This window comes from Candoia aspera, chromosome 6 (genome assembly GCF_035149785.1).
Source record: "Candoia aspera isolate rCanAsp1 chromosome 6, rCanAsp1.hap2, whole genome shotgun sequence".
Lineage (NCBI taxonomy): Eukaryota > Metazoa > Chordata > Lepidosauria > Squamata > Boidae > Candoia > Candoia aspera.
The window spans coordinates 7,503,235-7,531,075 of NC_086158.1; the positions used below are offsets into that span (position 1 = coordinate 7,503,235).

General features: G+C 46.4%; 1 protein-coding gene across 1 annotated transcript in view; it reads right to left on the bottom strand.

The window, feature by feature from the left end:
- Positions 1-12,026: 12,026 nt before the first annotated feature.
- The window catches only part of EPHB3 (EPH receptor B3), a 99,403-nt gene continuing 83,588 nt past the window's right edge, over positions 12,027-27,841 (bottom strand). Inside the window, exons 5-16 of the mRNA XM_063306370.1 lie at positions 27,385-27,720; positions 26,332-26,456; positions 24,922-25,090; positions 24,727-24,832; positions 23,802-23,854; positions 22,826-22,948; positions 22,460-22,707; positions 21,183-21,398; positions 19,633-19,782; positions 19,334-19,527; positions 18,879-19,034; positions 12,027-13,410 (exon numbers count right to left, since the gene is read on the bottom strand). Of these exons, the coding sequence (XP_063162440.1) occupies positions 13,302-13,410; positions 18,879-19,034; positions 19,334-19,527; positions 19,633-19,782; positions 21,183-21,398; positions 22,460-22,707; positions 22,826-22,948; positions 23,802-23,854; positions 24,727-24,832; positions 24,922-25,090; positions 26,332-26,456; positions 27,385-27,720 (1,985 nt within the window). The 3' untranslated portion in view covers positions 12,027-13,301. The remainder of the gene's footprint in view (positions 13,411-18,878; positions 19,035-19,333; positions 19,528-19,632; positions 19,783-21,182; positions 21,399-22,459; positions 22,708-22,825; positions 22,949-23,801; positions 23,855-24,726; positions 24,833-24,921; positions 25,091-26,331; positions 26,457-27,384; positions 27,721-27,841) is intronic.

A 27,841-nucleotide genomic window follows, 5' to 3' on the forward strand; every position in this document is an offset into this window, starting at 1 on the left:
TTGGAGGGGAAGGGGGGGAGGAAGGGGGGCCGAGGCTGTCGGCTGCTGAAACACCCCCTCCCCATCCAGCCAGGGACCGTTCAGCTGGGGGGACCTAAGAAAACCAAGACCCCCAAGTATTTGCTGTCAGCAATATTCTTATTTCACTGCGCTTCCACAATAATTTAAATGGGGGGGGGGGAGAATAGAGGTAGAATAAATCTGGTGCTTCTTAGAACAAATTCTTACCCAACACCGGGCATTCTCCGCTCCCCCCACCCCTCCAATCTTCATTTCCCAACCAGGAGAGGGAATTTACCAACTGATCTGGGCCCACTTCCGAAGATCTTACGAATTCCTTTTCTGGGTCAGACCACAGATCTATCAAGACGCTGACAGACATTTTGGTTAACTCGCAGGAGCAGCATGACAGAGTCCACTCTCCTCCTTTTTGCCCCTCCCGTTTGAAGATAGACTGCACCTGAACACGGAGGTTCCATGCATGACTCTTCCAGCTCCCAGCCAGGGATGAAGTTGCTTTTCACGAATTGGTCTTTGGCATCCATCCAAACCAGCTAAAGTCATCAAGGAGTTGGCTGAAGTTTTGAACACCGCTGTAAATCAACCAGGCAGCGGGAGAAACAGGGCCATTGTTTGCCTCTCTTGAATTCTAGTACAGATAGTCCTTGTTTAGGTACCACAACTGGGACCGGCAACTCAGTCGTTAAGCACAGCGGCCGCTCAACGAAACAGCAGCTGTGTTTATGATCTTACTTCAGCTTTGCTTTGTTTTACAGACCTGCAGAGGTCATAAATGTGAGGATTGGTGGCAAAGTTACTTTTTCATCACTGTCGTAACTGTGAACAGTCGCTAAATGAGGACTCTACCATCCAATGTCATTGGGAGAACCTAAATTTCTGGAGTTATCAGAAAGGAAGTTTTCATGTCAGCAGGGGTTTTTCCATGGAAAAGTGGGCAGAGGCTGAGAGACCGGGCCCTTCTGTTGCAAGGAAAGGCAGTGGCAATTGAGGTCCACAAAGCCCTCCGGTGGATGGCTTTTCAAAGTGGGGCTTTGAGAGGAATTGCCTCTCACATGGAAGAAACCCACCCAGAAGTCTTTAAAAGGATCAGAGGGAGCAAGGGTTTGCATTCAAGGCAGCGAGACCTATCTGTTAAAACATAAACCTCGAGTAGTTTGCATTCAGTAGCTCAGGTTTCTCAACACACCCCTCTGTCAAACTGTTGGCTACCTTTGCACAATCTTTGGAAGCTGTCGACTGAATTAACCTGTTTTCTGGATGTGGGCAAGGCAGTCACACGCTAAGCCGCAGAAAGCAGAGCCAAAGTTAAAGCCGACCCAGTTCGGATGTTGTGTTCAGGCGGAGATTGCCTGTGCGGGTGTGTCTTGGCTGAGCATGTCGTGCAAACCAAGGCAGGGTGTGTTGGGCTCCAGGCTGACAGATGAATCTCCCAAGTCAAAAGTTAGCCAGCCCTGCCAATCAGGATTGAGGTGTTTTCAGGGAGTTTGCAGGCTGTGGTCAAAAAAGTCAAAATGGTGGCCACAATCTGTTTTTTCATGTGCAATGGAGATTAAAGTGCACCATCATGGCTTTTTTGCTTATATTCTGCAGACAACTCTGGTTGTTTTACTACAGGAGTATTAGACGCCAGGTTTAATTCAACTCCGGCTTTACTGGGATGCAGTCCTTTAAACTTAGTAGTCAATTAACAAGATGCACTGTGGAGTTATCCTTAGAGTCACCTGCCCCACCTGATTTTTCCCCCTTTTAAAATGTTTTAAAAGGAGAGGGAGGAATGCCAGAAGCTACATTGCAGGGCTAGGCACTCGTACCATCTGGATTTCCAAGAATGTATTGGGAAGCCCTATTCCCCACCCCAAACAAGGAACATCTGCAGGGGGAGGTCAAAATCTGCAAGATGGCAGGCACAGTGTTGTCATCAAAGCCATACGTCTTGTCCGTTTCACACATGTAGAAAGGAAGCAGGGCTTCCATTGTGACACGGCGCCGGCCATCTTGCAGATTTTGATACCCCCTGCAGATGCCCCTGCTCTAAGGACAGTTGTAGAAAACAGAAATTGGGGGGGGGGGCTGCAATCTAGGGCTTTCTTGCAAAGCTTCTCCTTGTCTCACATAGAGGAGTACAGAGATGGCCTTGAAAAAAATACACAGCAATCATTACTAAAACATAAGCTCAGCCCCAGAAAACAGGAAAGGGTGAAAAAGAAACTCAAGATTGTCCTGCCTTGACTTTCTTTGGTATAAGAGGGAGGGAAGAACACCAGGGCTTTGGCTAGGATAGAAGTGAGCCCAGCCCATGTGTGAGCATGGAGAGTTTATGTGATATTGCGGCACTGTGCTTGGGATATGCGTTGTTGTGGTGGAGTAGGTTGCTTTCTATTTATTGTTTTTATTTAAGCTTATTGTGAGACTCCTAGGATTAACTTAGATGAGATATGTGGCCAAGTAAGTTTTCTTTAAAAAAAAAATAAAAAAATAAAAGGGGAAATGCTGTCAAGCTTTCGAGATTCTGTTAATAGCCGATATCCATAAAGCTAATATTTCTTGCCTTCAGCAAAGGATTGTTACCTCGTTGTGGTGCTGGAGCTTGAGCACCTCAATGATGCCATGAGCTAAACCGTGAAGGGCCACCCAAGATGGGAAGGTCATGACAGAGAGATCAGACTAAATGCGATCCCTGGGGAAGGTAATGGCAACCCACCCCAGTATTCTTGCCGTGAAAACTAAATGGATCAGTACAACCAGAGATATGTCGGTATACCATCGGAAGATGAGACCCCCAGGTCGGAAGATGGTCAAAATGCTACTGGGGAGGAACAGAGGATGAGTTCAACTAGCCCCAGATGTGATGACGCAGCTAGCTCAAAGCCGAAAGGACGGCTAGCGGCTGACGGTGCTGGTGGTGAACGGCGAATCCGATGTTTTAAGGATCAACACACCATTGGAACCTGGAATGTAAGATCTATGAGCCAGGGCAAATTGGATGTGGTTATTGGTGAGATGTCAAGATTAAAGATAGACATTCTGGGCGTCAGTGAACTGAAATGGACTGGAATGGGCCACTTCACATCAGATGACCACCAGATCTACTACTGTGGACAAGAGGACCACAGAAGAAATGGAGTAGCCGTCATAATTAATAGTAAAGTGGCTAAAGCAGTGCTTGGATACAATCCAAAAAACGATAGAATGATCTCAGTTCGAATTCAGGGCAAGCCATCTAACATCACAGTGATCCAAATATATGCCCCAACCACAGATGCTGAAGAAGCTGAAGTAGAGCAGTTCTATGAGGATCTGCAGCACCTACTGGACGACACGCCTAAAAGAGATGTTATTTTCATCACAGGAGACTGGAATGCTAAGGTGGGCAGTCAAATGACACCTGGAATTACAGGTAAGCATGGCCTGGGAGAACAAAATGAAGCAGGACATAGGCTGATAGAATTTTGCCAAGACAACTCAATGTGCATAACAAACACCCTCTTCCAGCAACCGAAGGGACGGCTTTATACATGGACTTCACCAGATGGACAACACCGAAACCAGATTGACTACATCCTTTGCAGCCAAAGGTGGCGGTCATCTATACAGTCGGTAAAAACAAGACCTGGAGCTGACTGTAGTTCCGATCACGAACTTCTTATTGCACAATTTAGGATCAGACTAAAGAGATTAGGGAAGACCCACAGATCAGCTAGATATGAGCTCGCTAATATTCCTAAGGAATATGCAGTGGAGGTGAAGAATAGATTTAAGGGACTGGACTTAGTAGATAGGGTCCCGGAAGAACTCTGGACAGAAGTTCACAACATTGTTCAGGAGGTGGCAACAAAATATATCCCAAAGAAAGAGAAAACCAAGAAGGCAAAATGGCTGTCTGCTGAGACACTAGAAGTAGCCCAAAAAAGGAAAGCAAAAGGCAACAGTGATAGGGGGAGATATGCCCAATTAAATGCAAAATTCCAGAGGTTAGCCAGAAGAGATAAGGAATTATTTTTAAACAAGCAATGCGCGGAAGTGGAAGAAGACAATAGAATAGGAAGGACAAGAGACCTCTTCCAGAAAATTAGAAACATCAGAGGTAAATTCCAGGCCAAAATGGGTATGATCAAAAACAAAGATGGCAAGGACCTAACAGAAGAAGAAGAGATCAAGAAAAGGTGGCAAGAATATACAGAAGACCTGTATAGGAAGGATAACAATATCGGGGATAGCTTTGACGGTGTGGTCAATGATCTAGAGCCAGACATCCTGAAGAGTGAGGTTGAATGGGCCTTAAGAAGCATTGCTAATAACAAGGCAGCAGGAGACGACGGCATCCCAGCTGAACTATTCAAAATCCTGCGAGATGATGCTGTCAAGGTAATGCATGCTATATGCCAGCAAATTTGGAAAACACAAGAATGGCCATCAGACTGGAAAAAATCAACTTATATCCCCATACCAAAAAAGGGAAACACTAAAGAATGTTCAAATTATCGAACAGTGGCACTCATTTCACATGCCAGTAAGGTAATGCTCAAGATCCTGCAAGGTAGACTTCAGCAATTCATGGAGCAAGAATTGCCAGATGTACAAGCTGGGTTTAGAAAAGGCAGAGGAACTAGGGACCAAATTGCCAATATCCGCTGGATAATGGAAAAAGCCAGGGAGTTTCAGAAAAACATCTATTTCTGTTTTATTGACTATTCTAAAGCCTTTGACTGTGTGGACCATAACAAATTGTGGCAAGTCCTTAGTGGTATGGGGATACCAAGTCATCTTGTATGCCTCCTGAAGAATCTGTATAACGACCAAGTAGCAACAGTAAGAACAGACCATGGAACAACGGACTGGTTTAAGATTGGGAAAGGAGTACGGCAGGGCTGTATACTCTCACCCTACCTATTCAACCTGTATGTAGAACACATCATACGACATGCTGGGCTTGAGGAATCCAAGGCTGGAGTTAAAATTGCTGGAAGAAACATTAACAATCTCAGATATGCAGATGATACCACTTTGATGGCTGAAAGCGAAGAGGAACTGAGGAGCCTTATGATGAAGGTGAAAGAAGAAAGTGCAAAAGCTGGCTTGCAGCTAAACCTCAAAAAAACTAAGATTATGGCAACCAGCTTGATTGATAACTGGCAACTAGAGGGAGAAAATGTAGAAGCAGTGAAAGACTTTGTATTTCTAGGTGCAAAGATTACTGCAGATTCTGACTGCAGCCAGGAAATCAGAAGACGCTTAATCCTTGGGAGAAGAGCAATGACAAATCTCGATAAAATAGTTAAGAGCAGAGACATCACACTGATGACAAAGGCCCGCATAGTTAAAGCAATGGTGTTCCCTGTAGTAACATATGGCTGCGAGAGCTGGACCATAAGGAAGGCTGAGCGAAGGAAGATCGATGCTTTTGAACTGTGGTGTTGGAGGAAAATTCTGAGAGTGCCTTGGACTGCAAGAAGATCAAACCAGTCCATCCTCCAGGAAATAAAGCCAGACTGCTCACTTGAGGGAATGATATTAAAGGCCAAACTGAAATACTTTGGCCACATAATGAGAAGACAGGACACCCTGGAGAAGATGCTGATGCTAGGGGGAGTGGAAGGCAAAAGAAAGAGGGGCCGACCAAGGGCAAGATGGATGGATGATATTCTAGAGGTGACAGACACGTCCCTGGGGGAGCTGGGGGTGTTGACGACCGAGAGGAAGCTCTGGCGTGGGCTGGTCCATGAAGTCACGAAGAGTCGGAAGCGACTAAACAAATAAACAACAAATATTTCTTGCAGTGTCTGTCTCAGACCTGGCCTACCTCAAAGGTGGACAACTAGGGAAGCAAAAAGGCAAAGGCTGGGCGCTGTTGAACATCTTAGAATAGCCAGGAAACGGTGGTAGAAAGCAGCCTTACCTGTTGGGCCTCTGGTCAGCGGGAGTTTTCTCCCTGGCCCAACCCACCCTTTTGTGGATAAGGACGACTCCCTTCCCACAGCAGGAATGTGTAAGAACAACCCACAACATACCTTCCAAATTCCACAGGCACCCACTGGCCGCCCAAATTAGCTCTCCGTGCATGATGCAGCTTTCCTTCACAATGGAGTGGTTTGGTAGGCAAGGAAAGAGATGGAAGCAGTGGGAGAACTTGTTATCAGTGGCAGGAGAGCCAGTCCGGACAGTCAGGAAAATGCTAAAACGAGGCACGCAGTTGCACAGTAAACCTTTCGCTTGGACGGACCTTGGGGTCCAAGTATGCTAATGCTCGCTCGGATCTGCCTTGTCCCCTAGGTACTGACAACATCTGTTGATTCTAGCCCTCCCTCTCCCACCTTTGCTTTCCTCCCAAACAAGGGTGTCCACAGGATATGGTAAAAAAAGTCAAGATGGTGATAGTGGTGGTGTAAACAAAGATGCTTATGAAAAACCAGGTGGAGCTTGATAGCATGATCATGGCCACCATCTTGATTTCTTTTTTTACCACAGGCGGACACCTGTGACAATCAGTCTGAAAAGAGCATACAGGAATCCCTCTCTACCTAACCATTTTTTACTCTCATTGGTGTCGTAAGGCAGATTGTTGTGCTAGGTGAACTTGATGGGGTCAGTAGTTGGGATGGCTTAGAGCAGTGTTTTTCAAACTTGGCCACTTTAAGATGTGTGGACTTCAACTCCCAGAATTCCCCAGCCAGCATGGCTGGCTGGGGAATTCTGGGAGTTGAAGTCCACACATCTTAAAGTGGCCAAGTTTGAAAAACACTGGCTTAAAGCCAGATGACCAGACAGGTTGATGAGGCAGAGTTACAAAAAAGGTCCAATGGGATTCAACTAATGCTCACATTTCTGCTACTTGTGCTTCTCTTCCCCATGCACACATGTGCTCCAGAGCTTCATAAATTTCCAAAATAGTTCAACTGAAAACATGTTTCTTTAAAAAGAGTTCAACAAAGGCAGTTGCCCCTCCTTCAATTGTCGCTCTTCTTTAACACAAGCACGCCCAGACAGACTCACCGCAGACACGGTCCACACCAGTGTGCAAGGCCGTGATGGCATCAGCAGCTCTTGAGGTCACGCTTGCTGCGAAGTAAATCACAGAATTGCATCTGGGAACAATCAGAGCCACTTCAGGACAAGGAAAGGGCGCAAGGAAATCCATGCCATGGGTGGAAAACTGTATCAGGGTTCCATCATGCAGAATATTCTGACAGCAGGAGACAAGCCAGGATAGGTCCCCCCCACCCGTTTTCATTCCCAAGTCCAAGGCGTTCAGATAGGGCTGTCTGCAGGATATGGCCAAGGGTCAAAAGTTCGACCGCACTGTTGAGGCCACCACCTTAATTTTTTTGACCAGGTCGTGGCCGCCATCTTGATTTTTTTGACCCTGCGGTCCCCCCTGGGTGTAGCTATGCTGCCACCAGTATTGGGGGGGCGGTGCTGGGATACCCTGTTAATACCCTGGATGTCCAGTAGAGGCTCAGAAGCTGAAAGGAATGGTAGGGAAAGATGGGAAGAACAGCCCAGTAGCAGATTAATTGTCAAGAGGGCACAAACACCAGTGCTGCAGTGCAATCAAACCCCAAACAGATGGTGGCCATGTGCGCCTCAGTCATTATACCAAATACTGAGAGCGATTGGGGTTTGGCTTTGGGGGAAACCGGAGGACAGAAAAAGGCAAAACTCTTACGATTATACCAGGCTGAGGTTATAGGGGCTGTGAGTCATTCCGAAAACAAGTTGCTAATTTAAGTCATCCTGCTCCCCTCCGCTACAGAGCCGCACCTTTTAGCAAAAAAAGAGAGAGAGAGGCCCTCGCGTGACTTTGGCATTGATCTCTGCAGTTCACAGAACCTTTTTTTTTGTTTGTTTCCTTCTGTGATGTGCTTGGCCGTTGGAAGAGCGCAACGAAATGGCTTACCTGCTTGTCTCCTCTTTCTTTCAAACATGGCCAAGTTGGAGTTTGGAAAGCCCTGGGCGGCTCAAAGCCTTTGATGCGCCCTGAAGAGAAGGGGATAGTGGCAGGAACCTGTTGGGATCGGGAAGCAACCAGGGAGGCCTCTGGTGGACCCCTTGCCAGGACTGGCAGCAGCTGAATCTCGGGGAAGAGCCCCAAGCGAGAGAGGGGGGCGGCCAAGAGATGAAAGGAAAGAGGCAATCAATGGACAGAAGTGAAGAAGCGGCCTGCCTAGCTAGGGAGGAGAATCAGCAGGCTTTGGGACATGGCAGAAGGGGAAGAGCTTACGGCAGGCCAAGCATACGGGAGAAAAGACGGAAAAGGGGTCTCCACTTAAAGAGAGGAACCCAGTTATTCAAGGGTATATCTAGCAAGTGCAATTGGCCTGGCTGCCCATCTACAATCCATGGTCTTTCCAATGGGTCAGTTTCTGGAACCTCGCAGCCTCGGCTGTGGCAGGCTGACGTGCCTCTTGAGTTCTCAGACCAAAGAGATTGGTCATCATCCCTCGCCAGGAGCTTCTCCAACTCCATCATTACAACCCTGGGTGGTTCCTGGCCACTGTGGGAGCCCCATCGCTTGGCTTACGGCAAAGGAAGCAGCTGGACCCGGGGGCCCTGTCATCAAAGGCAAAGAGGCGCTGCAGGAGGAGTGCTGGAAGAGACGTGAGCACGCTGGCCATGCGTGTTTGGGAAGAGCAGCCGTTTCCAAGGGCCTTCTCATGAAAGAGACGAAGGACAAGAACAAACAAGCTCGCGGAAGTGGTTTGGATTTATCTCCACGCAGGAGGCGATGCAGGAATGCGTAACCAGAGGCCCAAAGGCATCTGTTGTCCTTGATCGGAAGGAAAAGGATTCCCCTCATCTAGATCTCTACCTGGGCTTGGCAGCAAGGAAGCCAGCTGCTTCCCAACCCTCTCCTGTCCTCTCCCTAGGGACGTACCAGTCTGCAAGACCACACTAGCCTTTCTCAGACAGTCTGGGCCCGGCATGAAGGTTGCGAAGAAATCGGACATGGGGAGATAATGTTTCAAAGCTGGTTGAGGCCTGGAAAACTGGGGATGGAAGGAATCCTTGAGACTCCAGCAAAGAGACAAGATTATGAACAGCCTTAATTGGCTAATTAGTGGAAAATTAAAAACAGGGCTGCATCTGGATACCACACAGAGCATACACAAGCTCCACTGGAGTGTTTCTGTTTTCGAAGTCTACAAATATGTGCATTCATGAGGTCTGATGCACCGGAGCTTTCGTTTTCAATAGAGCCTCCAGTCCTCATGATTGCAGTAACAGGATTAAAGAGAAAATGGGAGGGGTGCGGGGAAGGTCTTACTGATGGCTCATAGAACAGCAGGAAGGCTTAGGACTAAGAGATGGGACTTGAATAGCCATTCTTCGAATAACTGGGCACTGTTATCCCAACCCAGGAATCTTCATGCACTCCCAAATTACCTCTCACCATTCTGCACTAATATTTCAGATTTGGCAGCTTGTCAATATCTGCAGAGAACTGGCACGCTGCAACCCCTGTATTCTGATTTTAGCTGGAGTCTGGCCAACTCTGAAAGGGAATTTGCCCCTTTTGGGAACAGCAACAAATTCCGTACAACGAACAGCTCCTTTAGCATTTCATGAACTTGATGGGCAGTTCTGGTGCAAATCGATTAAACCGCCCAGACCTCAACTTCACATTGTCTATCAAAGAGGCCTCACAGTGACTAGATGAAGATGGGTGTGTGTTGTGCGTGCCCCGTAGATTCTCCTGCATTACAGCGGGACATTTGCCTCTAATTCCCTACCCACAGCAGTATTGAAAAAAATAATATACTGTCGATAACAGCTTCATGTAGTGGAAGCAAGAAGAACTCCAGTTATATTTGAACAGTCCTCCTCAAAGATCGATGGTTGAACAGCGAGAGATTCAAGATAGAAAAAAGGCAGTTCTTCATACAGCTACCTAGTTAAATATGGGTGTTGATGGCTGTCAACCTGGGCAGCTTGAAAAGATGAGATCAACCTCTGGAGGATTAGGTTATCAGTAATTACTAATTCTGATAGCTGCATTTTGCCTCTAGCATCAGGCAATGTACCCCTGTATCCCAATTGCTGTTGAAAACAAGAGGGAAGATTTTAGTGTTCTCTCCATGTTCTGCTTCTGAACTATGGAGAAGAATCTCAGATCAGACATTGGTCCACCAGGTTGATTTTGTGAGGTCCTCCTTACCTTTTTAATATAGATTTCTTTTTCTTTCCCTTCTCTTGAAAGAGAGCTATCAGAGTTTAAGTCAAAAGATCCTCCAAATAATGGTTGCTGGGATAATGAATCTTTGGAAAGGTATACAACAATTCAAGATATCATTGGCAATTCTGAATGACAGTTCATAGGACCAGTTGAGGTCATACCAAATATTTCTTGGGCAGAAATTTTTCGCACAGGTTTGACCCATCTCTACTCTTGGCCAATTTTCTACTGAATTTCTTTATAGAATTAATTTGAGACGTTTAACTCCTAGTTGTCCTGCAGACAAACAATAAATGGCTCTTCTATCTAAGAACGTTATCAGTCTGGTCCATCTCTCTCAGGATGGCCTCTCCAGATGGTTAAATGCTAAAGGAGCTGCCCAGGCTGAACAATATGGCCAAGATTTTTAAGGCAGATGGTCCATGGAGATGGAGCAAGGAGGGGAAGAATGCCGAAGAGCCTTGCAACATTGCAATGGAAGCTCATCCTTTTATACCTGTGTCATACGGGGTATGAGCTAGGCAGAGTTTTGGCATGACGCTCCTTTCATCATCAGGACAAAAATAGCAAGCTCCTGGTTAGATTTATCACTCTGGCAAATCATGCTCCCAACCTAGCTGTGGCGAAACTCCTCTGGATGTTTCAGTGAGCCTGTTTTCTGCCAGGATGAAAAGCCTTCGGTGGGGTGCCGTGTGGACGAGCCACATGATGGAGGATGATAGCAAGGACCGATCTGCTTTGTTCCACGGGAGCAGACACAAACCCTTTTGCAAGCCCGCTGCTCTTCCTCCATATTAAGCTCCAGTAGACACACCCAAGGCAGAAAACACAGAAAGGATGGCACGGTGCTTAAATGTGCTACTCTTTTCAAATAGGGAATGGAGCAGCTTCAAGGAATGGCTTCCCCCATTCAGTGGGGTCGAGGAACGGAAAGGGTGCTTGTACCTGCACAAAGAATGCAGGAAGGGGAACAGGAGCCAAATCCCTTCTCGTGTCACCACCCTTTCCCCCTAGAATGCATGGAAATTCACAAAAGGAATCCCCACCACCGTTTTCACTTTTTCTGAATGCAGAAACCTCCAAGTGGAAGGGTAGGATGAATTCCTCAAACTGGGAGTGTCAGAGGGAGACAATCCAGCTACATTGAACTCCTGTTAGGCATCTTTCCCATACCTCGACTACATCTGTAGCAACGTGGAGCCCCGTCTGAAGAGTGTAAAACAATTCTGGGATCCAACAAAGTGATCTCATGCTTTCAGAGTTTGGGTCAAAAGAGTCGCAAATCAGACTTTCTGGTTTCACTTTCTCCTGTTTTCCAGTGCAACTCCCTCCCTCCAATTTTGCTGATTGTAATCTAGAGTAAATGAGCCCATCCATCCATCCCAATCAGTCACGCAAGGAGCATGCAATACATCTAGATTCAAATTGTTTAGAGCTGGAAACATCCCGTTTTGCTCTAGAAACTGCTGTCCTGCTTTCAAAACAAGCCACTGAGACTCGAAATTGAGTGTTTCAAAGTCAAAAGGGTCCATTTTTAAGCCCTTTGCACCTGCCTGGACACCCCTCTCATGGAAAGGTTGCAAAGGAATTAGAAACGAATTGAAGGTCACGGGTACAAGTGGGCAAGATGAAAACACACAGACACAGTGAATGTGTAAAACATCTTCCTGGTGCCTCATTATTTATAACTTGGAGACAGAAAGAAAAGATTACACTCCACTCTTCTGAAAGGTAAGGGGGAAAAAAAAGATACTGTACAAAGGCAAAAAAAGGACCAGAATTTGACACTGTACGGCACACAAGAGCGAAAGAGAATGATCCAAAGAAACTTGAGTAAAATTATTATTGCCTTTATTCTGCCGCCTTGCACGGTCCAGATGGCCAGCATACGCACTCTTACACATGCAAGCTTGCCAGCTTCACAAGGGAGCCTCCTGCCCCACGGCTCAGGCCTGCAGAGGCTTTTGGAATGAAAGCAAAGGCAAAAACAAACAAACAAACAAAAAAACCACCAAAAACCAAGAACAAAAAAAAAAAAAGGAAAAGAAAAAGGAAGTGTTCCAGTCTTTTTGGCAGCAATCACAGCGTGTGTCAAGAAAATGCTCCACGGAGATGGGTGTGCGGCTGACAGAGCCTGCTCCTTCCTGCATAAAAATGAGATGGGGAGGCAGGCCTGGGATGTGTTATCCCTCCCCACCCCCTCTCCTCCGCTCAGCCTTTCTCTTTTGAATCCCACTGGGCCGGCAAGCTGCCTCAGCTGGCTGTCCATCTGTGTGATCTCTGTGCAAACTCATGCAGGCAGGCCCCTGGAACGGGAAGGCCGCGAACGCAAGATGTGGAGCCAGATCGCCCAACGTCCTGTCCTGAAACCACCAACAGCTTCCTGGTTCTGGTGTGCCGGGGCCAAAGAAGCAGCTGGCCCTTAACTCCCGGCAGAAAATGCGTCTTGCATCGGCTCCGGATGGCACCGGATGGTGCACGATTGTCTTGGGCCACGGAGACGGAAACGTCCAGCCAGTTCCATGGTCCTGGTGTGGTGCGACACTCGGAAGCTCCTTCATCCATTGGCTCTGGGCAACAATTCCTCTTTGCCAAGATGGAGGGGAAAGGACAGGCCTCATTTCAGTTGGGGGTGCCAAGGCAGGCCACGTGGGAGCGCCGAGCCAAGAAGCCCAAGGAAGTCATCCGTGGCACCGTTGGAGGCAGATTTCGGGAACAACTGTTTGTGTGAACAAAAGGGGCAACGTGCGGAGAGGCCGTTGATGCTTCCTTCCCCAGTAACCTGTCTTCAATATGAAGACGCTGCATTGTTGGCGCACCACTTCAAGCACGCAACAGCAAAAACGAGGAAGGAAAAAAACAGCAAGAAGACACAATTCCCTCTTGCCTCCCTGGTCATGCCTTTAATCTAGCTAGGGTCATCCTAGTCCATTCCACCATAGGTCTGTTGGCAAACCAAGAAGCTCCATGCCAAGGTAACAGGATGGGGGAGGATGGAGTGGAACCCCCTTCCCCAAACTCAGGAAGCTGGGCAGCACCGCAAACTAGAATCCTAGGGAAATGACCCTTAGGGGCGGGGGATCCGTTCCAAATGCAGAGTCCTCCACGGTCAAACCTGAACTGGCAGAGTCTGGTTCATTTGTAACCTCATGTCCTGTATGCTGCTCAAGATCTTCTTCTGGTGTCCTGCCAACATCACCCCTATCCTGAGCAGATCCCTAAAAAGACAATGAGGGGAAAGGAGTTAGCAGCATGGAAGAGAAAGTATTTCCAGCGGTGGAACTCTCTACTGCCAGAAACACCAAGCAGACATTCAGGTTTCTCCACCAGAAGGAAGTTGCTGGGATGCTGTGTGTTCAAAGCTCCCCACCATCCCTTTTCTGAGTTTGCACAATACGTTGAACCATAGATAAAACCGAATTGGTCGACTCTACGCAGCTAAGCAACCAAGGACCTAATCAAGGTCAAACCTATGTGGGTGTATGCACCCCTAATGTGAGTCCATTAAACCAGTACAGCCAGTAGGTGATCTTAAGCCCTTGTCTTCCATCTGAAAGCAATATGGAGAGAATACTCTTTCATCAGCTTGGCAAAAACAATACAAGGGTTGCTAAAGTGATGCCTGCAAAGCATTCTGACCTTTACAGATAGTCCACAGGACGGCTACCTGAGATTAAGTGGTATGAACCAACTTCATCCCATGAATGGATGTCTTGAGTTACAGCTCCATGTCTGCCCATGTCTGCCTTTCCCACCTACCCTACAGTTGGACAGCAAAGCTGATCTTCTCTGGTCCCCAAACTTCCATACAGGTGCTTCCAGATGAAGACAGCAAGCAGCTGTTTGGTATTATTTATCTGATTTCTATCTTACCTTCCCTGTAGGAGAAAAGGAGCATGCACTTGGCACTGCATCCTTCCATTTTCCCCCATGATAACCACCCTGTGAAGTAGGCAGAGCTGGGGGAGAATGGCATTTGCTCCCTTTTTCTTCATGGGGGGGGGGCTTTGCCTTTTTTGAAATGAAAAAAAATCAGAGGCTAACACACCTAATCGTATACAGCCACGTACAAGCCCATAAGCAGACCCTCGACTGTTTAACCAACATACCATGAAAAACGCCACACTTGGATAAGGCAACCCACATTTTTCATGGTATTTTGGTTAAACATGTGAGGGTCTGCTTAGCCATGGATGGGCTTTTCTGCAAGTATATACAGGAAATATGGGTACTTTTAAAAGTATTACTGTATATACTTGCGGATAAGCCCATCCCTGGATAAACTGAACACAATTTTTGGGTGCATTCTGGCACCTAAAATTCTTGGCTTATCCGCAAATATATACAGTATAGGACTACTTTGTTCTACCAAAACCCACAGAAAAATACACTGATATCCATACCCCGACCTTGCTTCTGAGTAACAAATAGCAAACAACGAAGTTGGGATCTGCAAAATTCTCTGAATACAGCAAAGATCAAGTAAGATACTTGTTTGGAAGCCAAGTACACCTTGTGTGATCTTTTTTCCTTTTACTGGGAAGTGGGGAAAAGTTTTGGGTGAACAGCCAGCCAATGGAAACTCACTGGGGGCCACTGGGCCAGGCCCTCTCTCTCAGCCCAACCCGCCCAAAAGGGTTATTGTTGAGGGGATAAAATAAAAAGACAGGTTCCTATGTAAGCCATACTGAACTCCAGGAGAAACAGCAGGATATCTAACAAATTGTAATAATAATAATAATAATAATAATAAATTTATTATTTATTTAAATTTGTATCACCGCCCATCTCCCCCAACGGGAGATGATTCGTGGTTCGGGTAATGTGAAGAATATTCTTAGTCCTTGGCCTAACAAAGGGCTAATCCCCCTTTTTTTAAAAGTTGAACTATGCCCAAAAATCCACATCAGGTGGTTCAAAGAAGCTCATTTCATTCTGTGTTCCTGGTGTGCAAGCATGGGGAGGTGCATATACTGTAGCTTGAAGAAAAAGTGCCAGGAGTGTGTGTGTGTGTGTGTGTGTGTGTGCATGTGTCAAAAATAAAGATGGTGGCTATGACCACACAACCAATGCCTCTTTTCACATACAGGCTTTTTTGACAACCCCTGCAGACAACCTTGGTTGGAAGACTGAGTTCAAAATAATGTAATTATTAAATAAGTCATTATTTTATTAAACGAGTTTCAAAGTAAAGTAAATATCAGAAACTGAAATGCATTTGCACAAAGGAAGAGATTTCAGTGGCCCATCATCATCACTGGTGGTGTTGTTAATATTGTTATTATTATTGTTGTTGCTATACGCATACAGTCTACCAGATAGTACTGACTCGGCTTGGTACTTCTAACTATCACAACCTTCCCAAAGAACTAGGATAGCTAAAGATACCGTCCCCAAATCAGAGTCTGGTAGCACCTTTTCCAGTTAACAAATTTTATTAAAAGTCAGAAGCTCCTGATTCTATTTGCCACCATACTTTATCAAGGTTCTCTTCCTATAACACCTAAAGATGCTATTCCAAGTAATGCAACTTTTGTGATTGATAGTTGAGATTCTAGCTGTTCCTACTGCATTCAAATGCTTTTCCAGATCTTTTGGTATGCCACCAAGATCATCATCATCATCATCATCATCATCATCATCATCTTTATTAATCTATTGTCAAGTAGGTATCTGCTCTTAGTGATCACATAGGTATATCTTCTCCAGGTTGATTGGTCCTCAGTAGGTAGATTCATGCAACATTCTTAATCAGATCCAGAAAGACCTAATATATGTATTTAGGCATGCTAACTATGGTTAGGATTAACCTTTTAGTTTTTGTTGATGCTTTTATTGTTGTTTTTTACCTGCTGTTTGCTACCCTGAGTCATAAGTCAAAGTGGGCGGCCCTATAAATTGAATACATAACAAACAACCTTGGACAGTCTTTGGAATGCGTGTGTGATTTAGCACGTTGGGCAAACTATCCACAAACTGTGTGGATAGTTTATGGCTCAATGTATTGTGTAAGCCTATCAAATTGACTAATTTGGTTAAATGTGTTGTGTGAAGGCATTGCTTCATGATTAGCAAGTATCACAGTCAGTATGTTGTGCTGCTGTTGTTATTGGCGCCTTTATGGCCTGTCCATGTCACTATGGCCTGTCAAAGCAGGAGTATATATACCCCCGAAGTCACAGTTATAGCACAATTAACCTGTTTAGGGGTTCCCAGATGCTTCAGAACATCAAAACACCTTGTAGATCAAACCAAAGTCCTCTTAGGACTCATCCACACTGCTCTGAGATACCTCACTTATTATTTTTTGAGGACATGTCCTCACAAAGGAGCCTCCATCCCAGAGTCAGCCTGTTGGTAGGCTAGGCTGAAGATAGATCAAGATGATCTGGTGGGAAAGTGGTCTTTCCATGGGAAAATGGAAGAACATCTTTCAAGTGTAGATGTTATCTCAGGTGGAAATGGAGTCTTTGGAGAGACCGCTGGGCTGCCTCTGCAGGGCTGACCCTTCCCATGCAGCCTCTGGCTTCCATCCTCTGTGGCCAATTCTGCTTTGGCTACCAGAGAGAACCCTACCCAGCAAATATTTTTCTACCTTTTGGGGCACTTGGTTGGTTTGGTTAAGGGAATCCTGATGTCCTGGAAGCCTGAATGCTGGTCTTCCTTGAGTGCTGTATTATTAGAGAGTCTGTGTTTACTACCGCCATTCATTTTTACAAAAATGGTTCAATATATATGTTTCTTTGTTTTATGGCCAAGAGGAGAAAATGGGTTGATTGGATAGACTGCTTTCCATTAGACTTTTGTTAAAGGTAAAAAAAGCATCTTTTCCTAGCTTCCTGGTTTTTTTGTTGCTTCGGTTGTAGTTTTATTCATTTGTTGGTCTGGCACACAAAGAGCATCGTCTGCATCCTGGTGGCCTGTCTACATTGCAAAGGAAGCTTTCCCACACTGGAAAAGGTGAAGCTGGGTCAGAGTAGAAAAAGACAAGGATGGTGGCTGGCAAAGAACAAGCTTAAGTCGGCAGCAGACAGCGTCCCTTCCTGTGACAAGCACTGGATTTAAAGGAAGAAGGAAAAGCAGGAATGGTGGAGGTTCTCTGCATGGTGCTTATGGCAGGAAAGACCTTGCCTGCTGCTTTCTTCCCAGCCTAGAACCAAACCTGTTACCCAGAGAGTAATCCCTGTTACTTTCCACGTGGACAGCAATACTACCAGCCATGTTCTTGAGATGCAGTCAAAGATCAGTGGTGGGGCAGCAGTTTTAAAGTGACCTCCTTTCCTTCCATCTCAGGGCCAGGAGGAAGCCACCTCTACGTGGTTGTGTGTACAGACCCCCTCTTTAGCATTCTTGGCAAGGATTCCTCCAAGAAACAGTCCATGACAAACTATCTTCCCCTTATCATGGCCTGCAAACCTACAGGATTCCAGAAACGGAGCTCCCAAACAGTGAAGTGGTTCTATCATAATTTGCCCTCCCCCTGCACTGACAACAGATATGGTCTCTTTTCGTTAGGTTAATGGATCACTTAAAAAGGCCCAGCATTTCTTCCAACAAGGAATCTTCCTTTTCAACAATTTTTTTTGTTTGTTATCTGTTCGATTGTGTCCAATTCTCGGAGACTGCCTGGACAAGTCCCTGCAGTTTTCTTGGTTCGCCATTGCCTCCTTCCCAGGGCTGAGAGAGAGAGACTGGCTCAAGGTCACCCAGCTGGCTTGGTGCCTAAGGCGGGACTAGAACTCACCATCTCCCGGTTTCTAGCCTGGTGCCTTCACCACTACACCAGATGGACTCTCACAATCTTTGTAGTCCATTTCTGCCCTTACCCACCCCAAGGCAATGCCGTCTCTTCTTGCCATCCATTTGTTCTTCAGTCTGGTGCCCTCTAAGTTATCGCTGTCATGGCCCTTTGAGTCATGACTCCTGATGACTGCCTGGACAAGTCGCTGCAGTTTCCTTGGCAACATTTTTGGAAGGGGTTTGCCCTGATCTTCTTCCTCCTAGGGCTGAGAGTGCTTGGTCTAAAGTCACCCAGCTGGCTTCATGGACTAGAACTCACGGTGTCCTGGTTTCTAGCCTGGTACCTTCAACCATTAGACTAAACTGACTGTCATATTCAGCAGTTAAAACCCCTTTCAACAGGGAGAGCTGGAGGCAGAAGTGAACGTGCGCAAGCCCAATGCTTACCGTCGCACTCACCTGGAAACTTAGTCAACCCACAGCACACCCTGCCTGCACTGAATTTCCAGCATTTCTCCCACCAACAGCACCGCGTTTTCCCATAAGTGGTGGAAGGAGGCAGATCTGATACATTTCCCAGCAGGACAGCAAATTTATTTATTTAATTGATTTTTATCTCGCCTTTATTATTTTTATAAATAACTCAAGGTGGCGAACATACCTAATACTCCTTCGTCCTCCTGCTTTCCCCACAACAGCAACCTTGTGAGGTGGGCTGGGCTGAGAGGGAGTGACTGGCCCAGGGTCACCAAGCCGGCTTTCATGCGTAAGGCGGGACTAGGACTCTCATACCACACCTGATTGGCTCTTGGGCTGAGAGGGAGGGACTGGCCCAAGGTCACCCAGCCGGCTTACGTGCCTAAGGCGGGACTAGAACTCCCAGTCTCCTGGTTTCTAGCCCAGCACCTTAACCACTAGTCCTATGCCGCCATCCCTCCCTACTTACTCAGCTGTCATTTGGGCCACCAGGTCAAACGAGGCAAAGCCGGCGTTGCCAAAGTTCTCCTTGTACCGTCCCATTTTGATAGCGTCCAGCCAGTCGCCCACAGTAGTGAAGGTAGTGTAATCAGGCACCGTGCGGTCCAGGAGCGGCTGAGACACGCTGCGAAGGACGAGAGAGCCCAGAGGTCAGAGGCGGCTCAAGGGGGTGGGGCGGTGGGTGGCCAAGCCACGGGGACAGGCCTGGTGGTCCTGCAGCACACAGAAGGTTAAGGGGGCCGTCTGGTTCCCAGTCCACCCGTTTGGCTCTTCGCTCAGGCCCTGGCCGCTGCCTGCCTCCACCTCCCAAGGTTATATCCAGTTGGCTGCCACAAACCATGAGAACTAGAGACTTGACGCTACTAATCCAGACATAGCAGGTTGCCTGTGCTTGGAGAGGGTGAAGGGGCAAACGACACTGACCCAGACTGGACATTGGCGATGACCTTCAAGCTGGCTGCGTTCCGGATAAGCTTGTCCAGCGTATTCACTATCTGTGCAAACTTGGGGCGAAGGTTGCGATCTCGTACCCAGCAGTCCAACATGAGCTGGTGCAGTGCCGTGGGGCAGTCCATTGGGGGAGGAAGGCGGTAATCTTGCTCCACTGCGTTGATCACCTGGAGGAGCAACAGAGAGTGGGACTCAGTCGCTGGGGCTTTGCTCCAGTTCTCCTCTTTTCCATTTTCCTTGCAAATTCTCCCAGCTTGGCTGAGCATACTTACGTCTTGGTTAGACATGTCCCAGTACGGCCTCTCACCATAAGACATCACTTCCCACATTACAATCCCATAGCTCCACACGTCGCTGGCAGAAGTGAACTTGCGATAGGCGATAGCTTCTGGGGCTGTCCACCGGATTGGGATCTTACCGCCCTGCAAGAAGATAAACCACACAATTAACCTGGGCTCACCTTGCTCACCTGGGAGAGACGGGGGGCCTCCCCTTGACCGCCTAATTTTGCTTGGAAAGGACATGTGCTGGCACAAAGGCGTTTCCCACGCCCGTCCTTATGAAGTGTGGGTTACCTTAAAACGGCTGGCAATTATAGATTGGGAACCAGTTGGGAGAAAGTGCTCATTCCTGTAGCCCACTGTCTCCTAAATATTACATTATTTTCCTTGGTGCTCTCAAAGCTTTATTTAAAAGCCTTTGGGAAAGACCAGGAGGCCTAGAGATCACTGTTGAAAACTGAAATCCAGTATAGTTCAATAGGAGAGAAAACGGTTGAATATTCATTCGTGGGGCAAAGGAGCCTTCAAATTTAGGGAATCTTGCAGAAAGCTAGGTTGGAGCTTTCCCAGCCTGCAGGGAGTTTAAGAAATGGAACAAAATCGAGGGAAGGATTTAAACCATGGCCTCTCCCTTCCTCTCATCAAGTAAAGTGCTACAACTAGCAACAGGTAGCATTATGTAGGCTGCAAAGTGCAGCCACAGAAACAGGTGTGCCCCAAAGTTTCAATGGGAGGGTTAAATGTCTATCTGACTTTAATTACATAGAGGAGCTGGGCCCTCTTTCTTTGCAAATCTCCTTCCTTTAATGCCATTGCTGGCCCAGTGAAGACCCAAGTTGCTAATTCTGGCAGCTGGATCAGACCGCCATTCTTCCAAGCCAATACTTATTTCCAGTCATTAGTCATATTGTCTTCCACTTTTTCTCCTCCTAAGCAGCTGGCATCAAGAGCTAAGCTGCTTCTGATAGATCTACTCTTACATGATTTGTTTACATCCCTCTTAAAGCCATTTGGGTTGGGAGTTATACCCTGTGGCAGTATGTTCCATAAATCAACTGTCCACTGCATTAACATGTATTTCTTCTAACGAAGTCTCCTCTGAGTCAAGCTCAAATCCTAGTGACTTCCTGAACATATCCAAATACCAAATCACTTCCATACCATGGTCAAGGAAACGATATGGACATCTCCATGAAGATGTCACCCACTGTCTAATCTACAGTGCTAGGATTTCTTGGTTGTCTCCCATCCAAGTAATAACCAGGTTCAACCTTGTTAGTCTTCTGAGATCAACCAAAGTCTGCTCGTCAATCCCAGGTCCATTCCCAAGCAATTACACAGGATGGTTCCCAAGTTATGTAATTTTAGTTTTGCCTTGGCAGGATTCCTCTCTTCCTTGAACATGTGGCTGTAGAGTCTCTAGCATTGGGGACCACTGAGTGAGCTACAGGTCTTTGACCAAAATTCAGCCCCAGTGGGATGGGACTGTAGCCTTCTTTGCGATGGGAGGGAAGAGATATGTCATCAAGATTTTCACCTACCAGTGAACTGGTGTAGGTGGGGTCAGATGGGTCATCCTCTAAAAACCGCGAGAGTCCAAAATCTGACACTTTGCACACCAGATTGCTGTTGACAAGAATGTTGCGGGCAGCCAAGTCCCGGTGCACATAGTTCATCTCTGAGAGGTATTTCATTCCCGCTGCAATGCCACGCAGCATTCCAACCAGCTGGATCACAGTGAACTGCCCATCATTCAGCTGTTGGGACAAGAAGGGCAGGTTTCAGACAAGTTTGGGGGCAAATAAAATCTGCTGCTCTTTATTCACAGAAGTGGCATAAAAAGTCCTCCCACTGACTCTCCCAGTATGGTTCAGTGAGAGTGGGATCACCAGGCAACTCTATTCTCCCCAGAGCCAAAGGGGGTTGAATGGTATTTAAAAAGGTAAGGCATCATGACTAAGAGAAATTTCACCCTGCTAAGTATCAGCATCCTATTTCTAGCCAGCCAGGCATCTTGAGATGTTTTCCATCTCGGGTAGCATGGGCTGTTTGCAGACAGGTCTGGTTGTAATGAGTTACACCCACCAGAATTCTGAAATGAGAGAATTTGCAGATCCCCAATGCAGCCACCTGCTTTGCAATGTCTTCTCATCAAGCTAATGAGATTACAAGCATATTTGGGAAACACCTGGAAAAACAGAGCACCAGCTGCATGCTGGCCTTGGCCTCTGGGACAGAAAGAGGTGTCAAAGTTAACCTCATTGCTTGGAAATAATCCTGGACGGCGTACAACAGAATCAACCCAACTTCCAGCTTATCTCCCTGTTCTCCCATTGTGCACAAGCACTTTAAGCAATGCGGTCGTGACATAATAAGAGCCTTGGTTTTGTTTCTTTTCAAAAGAAAGTCATGTTCTCAGGGGATAAATAACGTATGCATGCAAATGCAGAGGCGATTTCTGGCAAAATTTAGAGCGTTCCCAGGAGAAGCAGGCAGCAGATGCCTTTAGCTGCCCTTTCCATCTCTCTTGTGCTGCCAAAGATGGAACCATCAAGCCAAAGTCAGCCAATGCTTGCCAATCTCTGCCAAGTTCCTATATCTGCCTAATTTCCATATGAATTCACTTTTCTCCTTATATATACATTGGAAAACAGATAACCCTCCTTGGGTTTTTTTAGTTTGCAGGCCACGACAAGAGAAACCTAAGCAAAGAAGAAAACCAAGTGTGTTTGGAAGCCCTTGCAGAAAAAATGGGATGGAGTCTCTTTTTTGGAAAGACCTCTGTAAGCTTTAAGGGAGAGTAGAGGTTGCTCCTCACCCGGAGGAAGGAGTCAAGGGCGCAGTTCTCCATGAACTCTGTAACTATCATGACCGGCCGACTCTTGGTGACCACGCCTTCCAGGTGGATGATGTTGGGGTGGTCAAACTGTCCCATGATGCTGGCTTCGCTCAGAAAGTCCCGCCTCTGCCGCTCCGTGTAGCCCACCTTCAACGTTTTGATGGCCACAAAGATTTCCCGCCTGCCCGGCAGCTTGAGACGGCCCCGGCACACTTCCCCAAATTCACCTGGGGAGCAAAGGAGAGAGAAGAATAGCAAAGATCCCAGAATACCCCGACATAACTTGCCCTCCTGGTTTCTCCCCCTTTTGGGGACAGTCAGCTGGGCTGCAGCTGGGTGACTTGCCTGCTCCAATTACTTCCTCAATTTTTACGCAAGAAATGTCGATTTCTTTGGCAAACTCCCGGACAGCTTCATTTGGGTCCTCATAGGTGAAGGGGTCAACATAAACCTTCATTCCTGGAGTGACTGCAAAGGCAGAGATCAGGAGAGTTGAGTAGATGGGAGAAAGAGATTGTCCATCAGCATTGGAGGAGGTCATATTTAAGGCTCATTCCCGTCAGAAACCCCTACCTCCAAATCCAAGATAGATCATACATATAAATAAATAAATAAATAAATAAATACTTTCTTTCTAATTATCTTGGAGACTGGAAGCCTAGTAGCAAATTATGCAATTGAAAAAAAAATTAACCTGAATAGCAAATCCATTGTCACGAGAATTGTACGACTCACAACACTTAGTTTACAAAAAACAACTTTGCTTGGAACCACAAGACACACACACACACACACACACACATAATGGTATTTTAGACTTTGGGATAAAGCTTAAATTGACCCGAAATTACCAGGGTTTGCTAAGTATTCCTCTGAACAGACTACTATTCTGAAAATAGTAATAATAATAATAATAATAATAAAGTAACAATAACCATAACTGAATAAAACAATATATAATAATGTAAAATAACTGTGTTAAAAGGCACGCTGTAAATTACTATTTTGTAATTATAATTATGAAGTAATTTATAGCGTGCCCTTTAACAAAGTGTGCACCACAAACTAATCAAATAACGATTAAAGCACCAGAATGTGAAGACAATCCATCATTACTAACCTTTACATAATACCACTGCAAAAACACAGGTTAATAGAGACAACTCATTTCTAACAAGTAAGAAAGAAAACCTAGTTAAAGGTTCTTTCCTGTAGCTGTTACAATAAAAGCACTCCTGACATATAAGCCGTTGGTTACTTAGTCTGGTCTGCCTTGTTGACCTCGCACCATTGGGGTGTGTCACAACAAGGAGATACTCACTGTATTGCTGCAGTTTTTCAGTGTACTCCGATTCCGTGTTGTTTTGCTGCTTCCTGACCAAGAGAGAAAGGAACACTCACCCACAGTGCAAGTTGCCTACAAGGTCTGAGCTACGTTGAATGGTGATGGTTTTCACCAGCTCCCCCTAAATCTAAACACTGATCTTCAGATCAGAGATCTTGTGCCAACAGCTAGATTTTCATGGGCTTGCTTTGGGAAGACTCCTTGCCTCCAAAGCTGCAACGACGACAACCGCCCACCACACCAATCCTGCTTATTACCCATTAGGCCTGTGTGGAGCAACCAAGAGTTGCTTTGATGAAGTGGTTTGCATCATGGAGGAGATGCAATCCTTTCTGTTGATTGAAGAGGCAGCACCCTTTGCCTTCACAAACTAACCAGCGTTGCCTCAAACTGAACTGGGCCAGTGTGGCAAGAGAAGGCACCTCAAGGGCTTCTCTTCAGCACCCATCAAAGCTTCCAAGCTGGGCAGCTTTGGGAAATGGCACAGGATTCAGCATGCACCAAAGCCACCCAGCCTGGAAGACCTTCACTGTCCCTCCAGGCTGACACACTCTGAGGACAACTCTGTAGCATTTGCCCAAAGCCACCCGGCCTTCTCCCACAGTCCTTCCCAAATAGGACTGAAAGGGGCTGTAAAACAGAGTGAGCTGAAGCAACATGGTTACTTCACTTTGATTTAGGAGCAAAGGGGTTACACTACACCTCTGAGGGGGTCCAAACTTTCTGAGGAGCTTTGCCCAGCCCTCTTACTCATGCACACTCATATGTAGAGGATTCCGAATTAAGCCCATGAGACTGAAGACTTGGGTCAAGCTCTTGAAGGAGCTGGTATCTAACTTGTTTCCTCCCATTGCTTGAGCTCTGGTGCCCAGGTAGCCCCAAGCCCTTCAAGAGATGGTACCTGAAGCAGACAATGGCGATCACCACCACTGCTATCACAAAGACAAGTCCTGCAGTTGCTGAGCCAACAATTAGAGGCAGTTCCTGGAAGTTCTTGCTACTGGAGCCTAATACAAGTTGGATGAAAGGAAAAGAGTTAGGAAAGTGGAGCAGGAGAATAGGGTGGAAAAGATGGGGCAGATGACAAATTACCTACCATCCTCAACTGGTGTCCGAAACTCCATGGGAAAGCTGTACTGCCCATACCCTGCCACTGTGCGTGCCCGGACTTGCACCACGTATGCAGCATTGGGCATCAGCCCTTCCAGGCGCACCATGTTCTTCTGGCTAGTGACAGTGTTGGCAATGCCATCGGTCTGGCCTTGCTGTGGAGAAGAGGAAAGGTGCATCTCAGGGCCAAATCCAGCCCTTCCCTACTACTGGACAGTGTGCCTGGAATGAACCAAACTATTGATCTGTCTGGTCTGCTTTGTATAATTTGGAAGTTTAGCCTTTTGATCTGGGACTTCCTGGATCCACATCATGTATTCAACCACTGACTTCTTTTTAAAGCTATGGCTTTGATCAGAACAGGCAAGTTATCTAGGCCTGTTAAAGACTGGATGGATGTATTTGGCCAGTACATTAATTTTTCTTCGGATTAAGAATGGCTTTGGTGACCTTCTGCGTCGTACAAACCCAGCCTGTTTTGCATAATTTTTGCTTTAATGTGTGAACCCAGAAAGTGAAGTGGATTCAGTAAGCAGGTTAAGTGTGTATTTGAATGCAGCCAATGGATCTCCCTAGGAGGAAGTTTATCTACAGCAAAACTATTCAGGATTCTCCAGAACTCTCCTCTCCACAGATTTCTAGTTACTATTTGGAGAGGAGAGACCCCCAAGGAGCTGTGTTTTGGTAGTAGACATTTCTCCTTTAGATAGGAAGTCTTACTATTTTAAGCATTCTCATTAATTTCACCATCACCACCATGATCAACATCATCATGTAAACAGTGCTGCCAATTGTTGGAGGAACTGCATGTATATTAATCTAATCATCCTGACAACAGCCCTCATGAAACATGCTTGTCTCAGAACCCCCATATTATAAATAGAAATCTGGAGATAGAAAATTCTGGTAGATCTAAGGTGGGGTGGACAACTTGCAGCTATAGATATCATTTCTAAACTCCCATGGAAGAGACTGACTTTGGTCAAGCTCTCCTTTCTTCCCTGTAGTCACCCACTTGAGAGGGAGGGAGGGAGGGAGGGAGGGAGGTAGGGAGGGAGGGAAGAACACTTAGAAAGAGGAAAAGGCAAACTCTGAGAAAGGGTGGTCCCACTTCCTTCTGGCTCTGCTCCCACCCTTGAAAGAAAGTGGTCCATGCTGATAGAAAAAAAGATGGTTTGTCATGATCTAAGGGACTGAGTGAAAGATCTGAATTGGGGTCCTTCTGGTTCCCAGTTCATGTGCATCAGTTACAATAAATCTGCACCACTATTTCCCCTCTCACTGAGAAGAGAAGTATGCTAAGTCTCTATTAAGTTGAGATGAATCTGTCTCTGTGAACACCACCTTATTCCAAACCCCTGCTTGGACTCAGCTCCTGCCAGGAAAAGAAATTTACCTTCTCTAAGTACTTGATCTCATAGTCCAAGATGATCCCGTTGGGCTGCTTTGGGGGGTCCCAAGAAAGGGTCATGCTGCTTCCGGTACTGCCGTGCAGATGCATTGTGGGAACTGCCGAGGGAGCTGCAAAAGGTGGGTGGGAATTGTTAGCATCTCTGTCCATCTCAGTTAAAGCAAGTCCCTGCTCTTAACCACAGTATGGTTCTCATGGCAACAGATTTCCTGCATAAATGCTGTATTGGTCACCTAGGATAATTTCTTGTTTGCTATCTTGTAGGGTTTTTTTTAAGGGTTGAATACTAATTGTGAAGCTCAGTGGGCCCTGAAGCAGCCACACAGCCACTTCATACAGCTTAGCGGATACTCAACTTCCAAGTGGCATTCGCTTCCCTGTGCCCAAAAGGGCAGTTGAAAGTTTGTCAATGCCATCGTTTTTGCTAAGAGAGGCACTCTGTAAAACTCTTCTTATTCTTCTCTTCCTGCATAGATCCCAATATCCTTCTCAAATGCTGGCAGTCCATATCAAGGATATTAGTAGTTTTTTACCAGCTGCTAGAGAATTGCAATTTCGAATTCGGGGAGCCTCAGGAAATCAAAGCCGTTATAACTTTATGAAACAGGAACTGCATGCGTAACAGCTTTGGTCTGTACTATATCCTTCCCCTTTCATGCCAGCTGTTATCTACTTGCACATTTCAGTGCAGGTCTAGGTATCCAAACTCATTAAAGAAAAATCAAGCTTGGACCAGGACTGCTATGCTAAGTGTTTCGACATTAGGAAAAGAATTATTGTTTGCAGTATCACTTGCATTACCTCACTTGTAAATACTTCAAACAAAATTAGCAACGCATTTGATTTCTTTGCAACAAAAACCTGAGCAAATCCTTTTGTTAGGTCAGATTTCGATTGCTTTCCCCCAGGACTTTTTTTGGCAGGAACAAGATTCCAAACTTAACACAGCAGGATCCGCACTAGCTGAATGGAGCTTAGGATGAGAAGGTCCCAGGGAGAGGATTCCTCTTCCCAGGATTCTTCCCAGGCAGCACTTACCTGCCTGGTTGGTAGTGATGTTGACCGAAGCAAACTGTGGGTTCTGGAGACTTTTGCTGGAAACACCATTCACAGCTTGGATTTCAAAGGTGTACTGCGTGTGGGCCATCAGGTTGCTGATGTAGATGTGCCTCTCAGTCAGACCAAGTTGGCGGGGGACAAACTCCACGTTGTCATCACAACGCATGCACAGCCGGCGTTCCACGCTACATTTCTTGCAGATGACATTATAGAGCAAGTCATCCCGCCCACCGGAGTCTTGTGGCTCGCTCCATTCCAGCACTAACGACGTCTCGTTCACGTTGGAAATGACATTGCGTGGGGCCGTTGGCACGCCTGCGAGAAAATCAGAGGACCTCATGGCAACTCAAAATTCCTGAGTGTGTGTCAGCATACCACATGTAGTTCTGAGTTGGTGGGATTCAGCAGCAAAATGTTGGCCTTGCAAGGTAGATGA